The sequence below is a fragment of the Macrosteles quadrilineatus genome, unplaced genomic scaffold (genome assembly GCF_028750875.1).
Source record: "Macrosteles quadrilineatus isolate MER2022 unplaced genomic scaffold, UCM_ALF_1.0 Scaffold_73__1_contigs__length_606889, whole genome shotgun sequence".
Classification (NCBI taxonomy): Eukaryota; Metazoa; Arthropoda; class Insecta; order Hemiptera; family Cicadellidae; genus Macrosteles; species Macrosteles quadrilineatus.
The window spans coordinates 414798-427988 of record NW_026542666.1 but is presented as its reverse complement, the minus strand read 5'-3'; the positions used below and the strand labels follow the sequence as shown (position 1 = coordinate 427988).

The 13191-nt window shown below is 33.5% G+C and overlaps 1 protein-coding gene across 1 annotated transcript; it reads left to right on the top strand.

Moving 5' to 3' along the window:
• Positions 1-264: 264 nt before the first annotated feature.
• Positions 265-11820, top strand: LOC128981982 (uncharacterized). Its single transcript, XM_054401009.1, has 13 exons — positions 265-399; positions 1178-1215; positions 1637-2326; positions 3004-3027; positions 5463-5570; positions 5926-6069; positions 6342-6401; positions 7461-7580; positions 8365-8496; positions 9137-9199; positions 9637-9684; positions 10234-10344; positions 11726-11820. The coding sequence occupies exons 2-13, from the start codon at positions 1186-1188 to the stop codon at positions 11744-11746; spliced, it is 1551 nt and encodes a 516-aa protein (XP_054256984.1). The 5' UTR covers positions 265-399; positions 1178-1185; the 3' UTR covers positions 11747-11820.
• Positions 11821-13191: the final 1371 nt, after the last annotated feature.

The following is a 13191-nucleotide window of genomic DNA, read 5'->3' as shown; positions in this document are numbered from 1 at the left end:
TAGTCCCCTGACATAATGTTGTCACCAAAAGCTTTGATCATTAATTAATACAACTTAAGTATTCAAAGGTTAATGCTTAAAGAGCTGAATCAACAACCACAACAAATAAGTAAAAAAAAAACAATAATTTTTATTTCATTTTGCTTTTGAAAAATGTATATCATTATTATAATTTTGATACATATTAATTGATCTATGATTCACCAATATAATCTGTGTCATAATTCCACTATACTCTGGGACATGTACAACAATGTATTAATAGTTAAATCCATATGGTTTCATAAAAGAAATATTTGTTTTTAAATGTTCCCTCAAACATTGTATAATTTACACACATAACACTCAAGATTTTTTCGTGATTCAAAATTGTTGTATATATATATAAATAGAATTAACGTGAGTATTACATTTACATGTAGTAAAACTATAAATTTGTGTTGTGAAATTATGTTTATGCAAGAATTATACCTACCTAATACATTTAGTGTTCTATCACATAATCTTAGCGTTGCCAAACTATAAGAGGCTTTTTAATAAATGTCATCCTTTCATTGCCTAAAGGGTAAATAACATTAAAAAAAAATAGGTTGTATATTACCTATATAACTTAATTACTTCATATTTGAAAAACAGTAGTCTAGATATTGCCTGGTTTGTATGACTCAAGAAAGATCCACTTTATTTCATCAATTACCACCCAAAATTGATCAACTTTAATTTTAGTTTTGTCCTCTTCTACTAACTATATACAGGTGGATTTTCCATGACTCGGGCACTAGACATTACAACTAAGGGAAGGGTCTCTGTATTTTCCCCACCACTGAATAATTCAAATGTTTTTGTTTCTGTTGATGTACGTACATGTCCCTCTAAATGCAAAGAATTTCCTAGTCCCTGTAATATTAAGATCCATTACATTGGTAGGCATGCTAAATGGTATATTTTTGCCAGATAGTGCAATGAGACACAGAACTACAATAGCCAGTCTTAGTCTACATGAGGACCTAATTGTCACCTAATTTCTATCTCTAATTTTATGTGATTTGTGTGGGATGTAGCACTTTTGTAAGAGGTTTATTCAGTACCTACTACCGATATAAATATATTCTCTCTGCTCAGAAGTAAAATTATGTTTATGAAAATTATGAGAACTGATTTCACTACTTTGTTACAGCACTCACTATGGCATCACCAGTTAACAATGGGCCTTCAGTAAGTCACAATTGGAATTATTTTGCCACAATAAAATTTAAACCTCATATGATGATGATAAAGAGTGGAGAGCATACTAGTAGAATAAACGGTTATATTTTGGTAGTTTTTTAATTGCAAATGATAAGTTGTAAATGATAAGTAAGTGTGTTTATGTTTATAATTTTGGTAAAATATTTTTCTGATGGAATAGATTACTTATTTATATGGCCAAACAACTCAATAACATGAGGGTTTTCCTTTTCTAAATTAAATTTATTTTTGATGTCTATAGTGATATCCTGAATAGATCTTTAGTTTTAACTTATCTCAATGCCGTAGATAATTCTATGGATTTTGAACATAATTTTTACCCTACATTTTCCAAATAGTAGCCTATTTAAATTAAAAAAACAAAAATACTAATACATTTTTGTTCCAGGACCAAAGAGACAGTGCTAATCTAAATGGACCGTCAAACTTGCAACAACTCCAGACTCCTTCAGGATTGCCGAGGTGTAATCTACCTCCTTTTGAATGTCCTGGGTCATTACCTGGCAACAACTGCCTACCTCAAGAAATGATGTGTACACCCTGTCCACAATTTCAATCTTCCCCGCAGTGCGGATCAACAATAGGATGTCAACCTTATCAAGCTATGTGTCCTTCGGGTCCACCTCAAATAATGTGCCCTCCATGTCCTCCATCAGTGGTTTGTCCACCCCCCCAAGGGTCAATAATCTGTCCACCAACACGGCCCATAATCTTCCCACCTCCTAACAGAACAGTTATTTGCTTCCCGGGCCCTCAAGTTGGTCCCCAACCCCCTTGTCCACTTTTTCCCAAAGATCCCTGTCCTCCTTGTCCCAAACCTCCTGGCATCACTGACCCCATCCTTCCCCCCGTTCCTCCTGGTACTGTTGATCCTACTGTCCCTCCTACATATCCTCCTGGTACTGTTGATCCTACTGTCCCTCCTACATATCCTCCTGGTACTGTTGATCCTACTGTCCCTCCTACATATCCTCCTGGTACTATTACGTATCCTCCTGGCAAAGATCCTACTGTCCCTCCTGTTACTAAAGATCCTAAAGAACCCAATAAAACAGTCACAATAGTCTGTCCACCAAAGGTAATCACAATGATAATAGTACTAGTTCTGAAAATAGGTGTTTACCATACAAGTACGGTAAACACATTTTGGACAAGTGATGTATGATATTTTACGCCATACAAAAACTTAACAATAAAAAATCCTCAGGATTTACTCACCAATTAAAGGACTAACTATCACTACTCAAAACCTCTAAGAGAAGTTATGTTTTTAACTTCATACAGTAGTACATAATGAAACCCCAATTAATTAAGCTGGAGGCAAACAGCTGTTTTCAGAACTAAATCTTTGCATGGGAAGTTTGTTAAAACATTGTAGTGTAGTGTAGAAAGCATTTACAGCTATGGTATGGATATACATTCCCGCTTGTACTGTGCTTATATGCAAGAGTATAATATTATGTATATATTATATACATAACAGTTTGTCTTGTAATCTAAAGTAGGTTTGAAGCACCATTTGATAGTTCAAAATCTGGCCCTTCTGCTCTTGATTTTTGAGTAAATACTGAATAATGAATATCAGATGATCTTAAATAGTACAACTACTCTACAATATAAAGCTCTCATACTATTGTAGTTCATGCTAAAAACTCGGGACCCTCATCTCATGGAAGAAACACCATCCCAGATTTCATATTAATATCATGTTTAATCTACATCATATATTGATGGTAATTTTGTTTTCTGTTTCAGGTGCCTTTACGCCCAAAAAACACGGTAAGAATTGTTGTTGTTATTTTTAAATTGTAACAGTTGTAGGATGAAGCACAGATGGACTAGTGTTTAGAAAACAGGTATTCTATCTTAATGGCTTCAGTTTGAATCATACAAATAACAAATTTCTTTGTTGTGAAATAAAAATATGAATTGTATCAAGGTTTGGTTTATAGTTGCTATGTGCACTGAGTAACAGGTATGTGATCCGGTGGTGTGAAGCCCAGGTTTACAAATCAAGAACATTAAAAAAAATAAAAATGTAGGTTTTCGGACAAAGAGAACATATTCCTTGTTCAATCATTTCTACACTATTGCCAATCCTCGTCCTCCCTGAGTATATTTTAGCATAGACAATAGAGTAAATATAGACTGTCAAAGAAAGGTTTTGCGATCTGCCGCTAGAGCGTTATCGCCATTCGATATCGGTTATCGGTATTCTATTCGGTTTCATCGTCGACTACTCGCCAGCTGTTACCAGCACTACCACTCTTGCAAACGAAATGCTTACTATATAGCTATTATCGTCTTCTAGAATCGCGTCAAAATCATGAACATCCTCTGCGGCTGTGTAGACATCATCATTGAATGCCGTGGTCCCGAAACGTCATCGTCGTCCACGATTGCCGCAAAATCGTGAACATCTTCAGCGGCCGTGTAGACATCATCGTATCGTCTTCGTCTTGCGCGATCGTAGAAAAGACGTGATCATTTTTCCCGCGGTCACGAAAACGTCGTCTAGCACGGTCGCGGTTTAAGAACATCTCCCGCAGTCGTGTAGACATCATCATCGTCTTGCGCCGTCACGGAAACGTGATCGTTGTCTAGCGCGATCGCGGTAAAATCATTAAATTTCCCGACTTTGATATCAAAATAAAGACAACTTTTTAACCCAACTTTAGATCCCAACGTTGTAAGACCATTTTGAAAATCAATACTAATACCTGACTTTCCCGTTTTCCCCGACTACTAGACACCCTGGTTAATTAGATTTTGACCTTGCAAATATGAAACAAAAACTTCCAATAAACCACTTGCTAAAATTATGGATTAGTAAAGAAAAACTTTGAATCATTGTAATGAAACTACAAAAGTATAACAAATATATGTTTTAAAAAAAATACAATAAATAATGGCATTTAAATAAATTTATTGCTTATTATTAAATAAGTCAGTAAACTCCAATTCCGGGGAATTCCTCCAAAGTTGGCAACACTACTCCCAACTACGAAGTTGTTATGGAAACGGTCGCTAGCGCTTGATGCTGCAGCGGTGTGCGCCGTAACTACACATTACCCCTAGCGGTCGGCGCCGGAATATATGCTAACCGCAGCACAGCTGACAGTCTATATTTATTTCTTTTTGTCTATGATTTTAGACACAGCTCAACTTCTGGCCAAAATATAAATAAACGGTATCAGCATTCTGACACATACTTTCTCCCATAAGTTTGTCAACAACCTTTATCATGTGTAAGTGGTTAGAGTAAATATACAGAAATGAGATTTGTACAATTTTGTTCAGAATTTAAAGGACTAGTAACATACAAAATTTTTATCAAAATGGTTAAGGCCATTTTTGGGGAAATCCAATTTTTCCATTATTTTATGGGGTTTTTATGGGAAAATAACATAATTTACAATAACTTTTGAACCGTAATTTTTACAGAAATGGGATTCATACCATTTTGTTCAGAATATAAAGGACTATAACATACTAAATTTTTATCAAAATCGTTTGGGCCATTTTTGGGAAAATCTGATTTTTCTGTTATTTTATGGGGTAATATGGGGAAATCCCCATTAAAAATCCAAATTTCTAAAAAATGAAAAACTATCAAAATTGTAAGGACCATTACATACTATGTTAAATCAAAACCGGATTTTTTTCTAAAATCCTATTTTTTGTTATTTTATGGGGTTTTTATGGGAAAATAACATAATTTACAATAACTTTTGAACCGTAATTTTTACAGAAATGGAATTTGTACCATTTTGTTCTGAATATAAAGGACTATAACGTACTACATTTTTATCAAAATCGTTATGGCATTTTTGAGAAAATCAGATTTTTCCGGTTTTTTATGGGGTTTTATGGGAAATTCCCCATTAAAAATCAAAATAAAAAAATATAAAAAAAAAACACCTGGCTATACAATGGATTAAAACCTACATACCAAATTTCATTGAAATCGGACCACAGGTGTAGTCCCTAGCTCTGTACACTTCCAGACACACAGACATCACTTCGAAAACCACTTTTTTGGGTCAAATTATGACAAAAACAATACTTTCTCCATATCCTATGGTATAGGGGGGGGGGGGGAAGTAAAAAAAGGTGAACACTGTCACACTCTTATTTTTAACTCTGGGCACAGTAGTGTTTCAATCTAAAACTGATTTTATTTCAAATCATTAATTGTTTGTTCATGTTTGCAGAATATAGTAAGACCTGTTCTAGTCAACATCCAACGCCTGTTGAATTTTGGGATTCAAGTTATGTTGAAAAACAGACATGACCAATATACTAAAATAATAATATCCATTGTGAGTATATAAAAAAAATCCACTCAAAGCGTGAAACCTAATGGTGAAAGTTAGATCAAATACTCTTTATTTTGTTCAAAATTGGCTTATGTTTATTATATTTTGGATCAAGTTCATTTTTATTTTACTGAAAATTGTTGTTGGGCAGTATGCAAATGAGACTGTTCTTATAAATAAAACATACCCTAACACAGCTTTAACACTGTTTTGTTGGCAAAACACAAGTATTACTGACTGATAATTTGTATTTATAAAACTCAACATATAGTACTAAAAAAACTTCAATGTTTTAAGATGACCATAATATTCTAATCTATAGGTATGTTATTTTCCTCATATTTTGATACATTTTCAGGAAAAAATAAAAAAGAACCCAGACCAAGGGACAGTTGTGCCTGCCCGTGAGTTGGTTGAGACATATTCCCGACTGATCCCGGGACTGAAACTGTTGTGGGAACAGCTGCGAGACTACTACCGCAACTTATTACGAGACTGTAACGTAAGTATTACCAGAATAGTCTGTTACAACATGTCCATTTCTAGTTTTATCTATATTTTTTCAAGCTTTATTTCAGCCTTAAATGAAAATGTTGAGGTGCATAAATATTTTGTTTCCTAACTTTTCATCCTCACCTAATATATATGTAATTTCTGTAGTTATTGACTGTACAATCTTTTGAACCCAAACACCCAATTTAGTTTGTGGAGTTACTTTATGACAGCTATATAAAGTATTAGATTGAAATGTATAGTTTGTTAATTAATTTTCAGGACGTAAAGAACCCTATTCCAAGCCTGGCTGGTCTCAACATTTCACCTATGGTATCTCAGGTAATCAACACAACAAATCATTAAAAAACTATGATTAGTTTTGTAGGAGTTACACTACACAGTTCCACAGTTCAATAATATCACAATGCAATAAAGTCACATAAAAGGATGAAAACTATAAAACCATCCATTTTTAAAATTCAAGTAAGACAACAAATGATTTTATTAACCTACCTAGCAGTCCTCCTAGATTTCCGTAATCTTTCTTTTCTAGCAAAAATAGACTGCTATCAGGAACCCAATTTTTTGAACAGGTAGAAATTGTAAAATTTCTAACAAGAATACCAAGATTTAAATGAGAGTATATGCCACTTAATAAGAAGAACTGGTACTTTGGTATTATCCGGAGGCCACTTATTTTAGAGGTGTTTTTTTACCGGAGACCAAAATAACTACATATTTGGAAAGAACATACTTCAATTGACTTACTGTCCGAATTTGACATGATTACTATTAGTAGCGGCCTTTAAGTTCTGCCTCCCAGAAGGCAGCGATGTCTGCGAGGATTGAGTTGAATGTGTCACCGCTGCTAGCTGCCACATGTACTCCGCCAAGTTGGTATACAGCGCGGCGGTTATGTTAGGTTGGGTTATCATTAATTATAAATATGTTTGTAGGACTTTTCTCATTTCGTTATGAATCTAACGATACCAAATGTGTAAGGATACCACAGATACATGCGGTGATAGGTGATGCTTGCACTCCGTTCAACAACCTGATCTTGGCCTACATGGAGGGGATTTGGCGGGTGAAAGTATGACTTAACTTATCTAGTATCCTTTGATTCATAACGAAACGAGGAATGGTCTAAAAACATATTTATGATAAGCTAACCTAACATAACCACCGCAGCGCACTGTATAAGAGGGTGGCCTCCGGATAATACCAAAGTACCCAAGAACTTAATATGTAAATTTCATAATATTGGTTCTCTCTATACAGTCCTCCATATCAACACTCTTATTATTATTTTACAGGCTACAAAGCCACCTATTTTGTTCTATTAAAAAAATTAATGAAAAATATAAACTAAGAAATTAAATTGAAGATTTTTTTCAGTCAGCTTTCAGAGATCTACTCGCAGCTACACTTGTTTTGTGTCGGGAGGCGTTGTATTTGTGCAGCGTTGATACCAACACAACTAGTCAGTTCATTGTCTTCACTGACAGCCAACTGATGGTAATTTACCTATAATTTATGTGCAAGACTACTTACAAAATAATATGTTTTTAAGACCAATTAATTTTAGCTCAACATTTTGAAGAAATTAACAAAACTCAATTAAAAAAGAAAGACAACATGAATTGATAACCTGTCCATGTATTTGGAGATATCCCAACACAAAACGCCTAATGATAATTTAGGTTAAAAACTGACTGTAATTTTAAATGTTGGAAACACATAAATACCTGCAACCTTTGGTATTGGTATTGGTGTGCCCAAATTAAAACTTACTTTAAATGGACATAACCACAGAAACTACTGAGAATCCGTAAAAAACACTTAATACAGATGTGTAATTTAGAATGAAGTTTTTGGAATTAGATGGCATTGCAAATAATTTTTACTATGATCCTTTAAAGTACAGTAAAGTCATATCAACTTTGGTTATTGACATTGGATACTGAAGTAGACAACCGTATAAACCTGATGTAAGATTGTTCTTAAATAAAATTTGTATTTGACTCTTCTAGTTTTCCCATACTATGGTAGTTGATAGCGACTAAAAAGATGGTGTAGTAGATGATAAGCTGCTCTTTCAATTTAGTATGGTTGAAATTTTGGTACAAAAGAAAGGAAACAGTGGTTTTCAGCAGCAAACGTTGTCAAAAGACACAAATAATTTTTTCCTAATTGTGAGATTGGAATATCTACCAGAAAACAATTAATAGATGGTGTAAGAGGCATTGTTCACGTTATTTAAGTATTAATATTTCCATTAATCTTTGGTTGTTTTTTGTAGAATAATCCAAGAGCAATAATAGAATACTGCAAAGTTGAGATTTTTGAGAGTAACTTTTCTAAAGGTGATGACCTCCTCCGGTTGTTCACCGAGAAGCAACTTCTCATCAACTTGTTTTTGAAGGAGTGGGCGGTGAGTATTGGTAGCGAGCAGTATGTATTGGTTGCGAGCAATTACAAGTGTTGGTAATTATTACAACTGAGTTGAATTGACATTAATTTGTACCATAAAGTTCACTGTACAAAACTAGTGGGTCATTTTTAATTTCATACCCAGAATCATGTGATAGTTGTTGTATTAAATATTGCAGCAAATCAAAACTGTTGCCTACTGGTACATGTATTCTAACTTTGTAAGTATGACAAAAAAAGTTCTTCACAAGTTAATTATACCAAATATTAGCAAACATCGCCGAAGCACAATACTTTTTCCTTTAAGTCACATGTTCAAAACACCTTTGACTGTAGTATTATAGATTATTGAAATTATAGAGTATTGTCTGTCTTAATGTATCTAAGGTGTGAATGTGAAGAGTTAATTCTATATTGTGTTTGTGTATTTTTGAAATTGTATTCTTATAACTGAAATACATTTAAAATATATTTTAATCTATTTTTTTATATATATTTTAAATATTTTAATATTTCAATTAAAAATAGAAAGGGGTACATTTTCTGAAACAACACATTTCAAATTAAATAAACATTCTTTGTTTGGTTAGCCCCACATACTATGATGAATATCTTAATTGTTTCTGACATTTATTTTACAGAAAGGTGGCCAAGAGTTGGATCAACCTCCAGCCCCTTCAATCTATACAACACTGCCTGTGTCGGTAGGTTTAACTTGTTATTTTTTATAGGAGTGTTTGAGGTGACAACTAACAATCAATCAAATACAAGAACTTTTATTCAGTGTTTTCATTTGAGCAAATCATTTTTGTTTCTGTGTTTGCGGGGTTTTTACTCAGTTTATGAATATTGTAATTGTCTAAAGAATCAACTATAAACTACAGAATTAGAAATACGATATTGTTTACATGACGTTGCCTTAATGGTTTATTTTTTATATTTGATTTAAAGAGTCAAGTATAGGTATATTCAATTCATGTGTAAATTTTTTTTTATTTATATTTCTTCTTCTTTATCAGTATCTACTTCTCTTCAACATAGCAATCAAAATAATTACAGTAACAATTATTTGAACTGAAGATTTGTGAATGTTTTACACATTATGAATGAAAACTAACTAATAATTTTTATTTTGTTTAAGTTCCCTGGCCTTACAGCTGATGTCCCACAAAAAGGATATACTAAAATGGTAAGTTTATCCAAAATATATTTACCGGTATTACCAAAAGATATTGTAAAATGGTAACTTTATGGTAAGTTGGTGCATTTGGTTTGCTTGGCATTATGAACAACATGAAAACTAAATGTTCTCAAACGAGAATAATTTACTAGAACCTTAAACAGCTAGGGAGCTGACATTGATCGACATATTAGATTATTGTCAATACGATTTTTTCATAGCAGGATGGGTTGTCTTAATTTATATATTTCTTAAATCGGTGTAATTTTGATCTGAGTTTTGTTGATTTTCCTTGATTGAGTTAACAAAATTTGTGGTTAGAGATCTTTGTTGTATGGTGCCTATGTTTATGGTGCTTAACAACATTCATTCTGAACAAATCCTAGATCATCACTTTTTACAAAGTGGTTACAGCATTTTTTGCTACTAAGGTTTGGATTTGGCTATAATGCATATCATTGATTTTAAATTAATCTATTTCCTTTGAGTAAATTATTTAATTGGCTTTAAATATCAATTTATTAAATACCATTAGTAATATCAGTTTGTTATAAACAGGGAGGCGGAAATGTAGAGGATATTGTATCAAGATTCAATGAAATAGAAGATGGAGCCTACAGGGATGTGAATAAGTATAGGGGACAACGAGAGGATTTAAACAGAAGCTTGGTAAGACACAGATACATCCGTGGTGATATATTTATTGGTACTTGACCAGCCCGCGGTTTGTATGTGACACGGTATGGGCCCGAGGCTTGCACCATCTTTCCTCGTTCCTTGCAAGGAGATTTTTCTCTTTCATCCGCCCCCAACGCCCCCCCAACAATCCTAAACTCTTGCATTTACATTACTGTCTGTTTGATGGAACCTGTCACATGATCTATAAAACAAATTTGTAATAGTGTCACATACAGTAAAAATTATTGAAAACTAAAACGAAATGTCTGATTTGAGGTATCACTTGCAAACATTCCACCAATCCTGCTCGCTTACATCTGAATATGCAGTATGTCCCAATAAACTCTTGTCACAGACAAAGACAGAGTTAATACTGGATTAGGGTACTTGGTGGCCCCAGGCCAAATTAACAAAAGCAGCCCGCCCCTTAGATGGAGTTTCTGCACTCATTTTAACAAGTGTTGCCACACTCATTTTTTTGCTGCACTCCACTGTTCCATATAGTTTGCTTTTATTAGGCACTAAAAAAACAGAATTTGTAGATTGAATTTATACAATAATAAATAAGTGTATGGTTTAAAAAAAGTTGGCAACGCCAAGATCCCGTTTTGTTCAACGCTTGGACTTAACCTAACCTAAAAATGTGCTGTATAGTGTTGAAAGACTAATAATTATTTATATGCTTTGTAGTAATTAGGAACAATGTGTAACTTGAGTGCAAAGGGTCTTTGCTGCACTCGATAAACTCTCCACACTCACCTGCGGCTTGCCGTAACATTTCTATCATGTGCAGCAAAGTGCCACTTTGGACACTAGTTACACAAATAACTATTTTACAAATTGCTGGGCCCTCCTCTCGCTTGCAGCCATAGACCGGCCTAGTCGGCCTTGGTAAATCCAGTACTGGACAGAGTTTAATTCCTTGCCCTATATTGTTGTCTCGTTTGGCCAAGAAATCCTTAGTCTGCCCAGCCAATGATCAGAACTAATTCTACACAAAATAGTGTTAAACACAACGAGACAACACAACACGCCTTAGAGTGCATCAAATGCCAGGCTAAGTGTTCAAATATTTTTTTTGGTAAGTTACGCTTGCATGAATAATTAAATAGCATGAAGACTTTGCTATGTTATTTGTGATAATTGAATAATTGTTCTTTGGGAATTGAATGGTTAATTAATTTGTTTCTGCTTGTTAATTAGTCAGATATTGTACATTTTTATTTATAAAAATAGTTGTATCAATTAAGGTACAACCACACAAAATCAATAGTTTCTTACTCAGACTAGAAGGAGATGATGTATTTATGTTTTTATCTGATGTTGTTAAAGACTGTTTACTTTATTTATTTTATGTATGATATTGTTTCAGTCGGCAGTGCAAAGACAATAATCCTGCTTCTATCCAGAAAAAAGAATTGAAAATGCTATGAGAGTTTAAAGAGAAAATACATTGATTTTATGTTACGAGTTGTATTTATATTGTTGAGCTAAGTAGTTTATAAGATCCGATGATGCTAATCAACTTTCTTTATAACGGATTTAAATGAATGTGTGAATTTGATTGCAAACAAGAGATGGAACAGTAGTTCATGGAAATGGACTTTAATAGTCCACTTTTATTTATGACTGTAACCTGATTGAGGTAGGTAAATCCATCTTTATAGTGTAGATCAACAATCCACAAATTTCAAATTAGTAGTTTTACCAATGAACACAAACCCTTTCGGGTGAATACAGAATGAAGTCTTTTTTCTGAGGCAAAATTCCAGTCTGACTATTCTCCATAAGCATTTCGCTTCCATTGATTTTACCATGGATAAAACATACTCCCTTAGTAGTTATTGTAACAGTTTGACTAAATTGACCAACTGCCAACAAGTTTGCTCCAGACTAGCTCAATGGGCGGGGTGCGATGTGTCTTAGGCCAGTGAGGTGTTTACACTACGATGGATAGTATTTATTAAAAAGGGCGCCACCTTGTGATATGGGCAAGTTGTCTGTCGATTGTCACAAGGAACCAATCTCCCAGTAGTGTTGCCTATATTTGTGGTAAGCAGGGTAAACCTAACACCTGTGATGTCAATTGACCATACTCTACATTGACTTGAGTTGCCCTAACCATTTATCTTACCGATAAATACCTAAATTTAATTGTCACCAAAATCACTCAAAATACTTAAGAACTAGAGTAGCTATAAAGATTTTCTATACTAATTCGGCCCAAATAGAAACTAGCTGGAATGTCAAATAAAAATCCAAATATGTATGATAAGCTCTATTTATCTCAAGATAAGCATGCCCTGATAACAAATCAAGTTGAAATTCTACAGCTAAATGAGCAAATAATGTAATTGAACTCTATTATCAGTCTCAAAGTGAATAGGATAGCAGTACTTCAGAATTAAAGCTTACTAATTAATAATCAGTACTAAATAATCCAAAATAATCTATATTCAATATTCAAAATCAATAAACAAGTTTAGTAATCAATAGTCAAGAACCATTAATCAATATTCAAAGATAATCAAAATCAATAATCTACAAACAATAATCAATAATCGGCACTCAATAATCGATAATAATCAATTTACCATAATCATAAAAATTCAATACTCAGAATCAATATTCAGCAATAATCAATACGTAACCCTTAATCAATAACCAATAATAATCACTCAAACAGGATCCCTCTTAAATCTATAAAATGGTACATAATGACGGTGGCCACCGGAACACCTATAACAGACAACATACAAGGCACAAAATATCTTATCTTACTAATATTATAAATCTGAAAGTTTGTGAGTTTGTGTGTGTGTTTGTGTGTGTGTTGCT

Excerpts from the sequence above, each read along its gene's own strand:
- LOC128981982 (XM_054401009.1), top strand. The coding sequence starts at position 1,186 with ATGGCATCACCAGTTAACAATGGGCCTTCA. Across the intron at positions 2,327-3,003 it reads CAATAGTCTGTCCACCAAAG|GTGCCTTTACGCCCAAAAAA; the intron begins GTAATCACAATG and ends TTTCTGTTTCAG. Across the intron at positions 8,497-9,136 it reads TGTTTTTGAAGGAGTGGGCG|AAAGGTGGCCAAGAGTTGGA; the intron begins GTGAGTATTGGT and ends TTTATTTTACAG.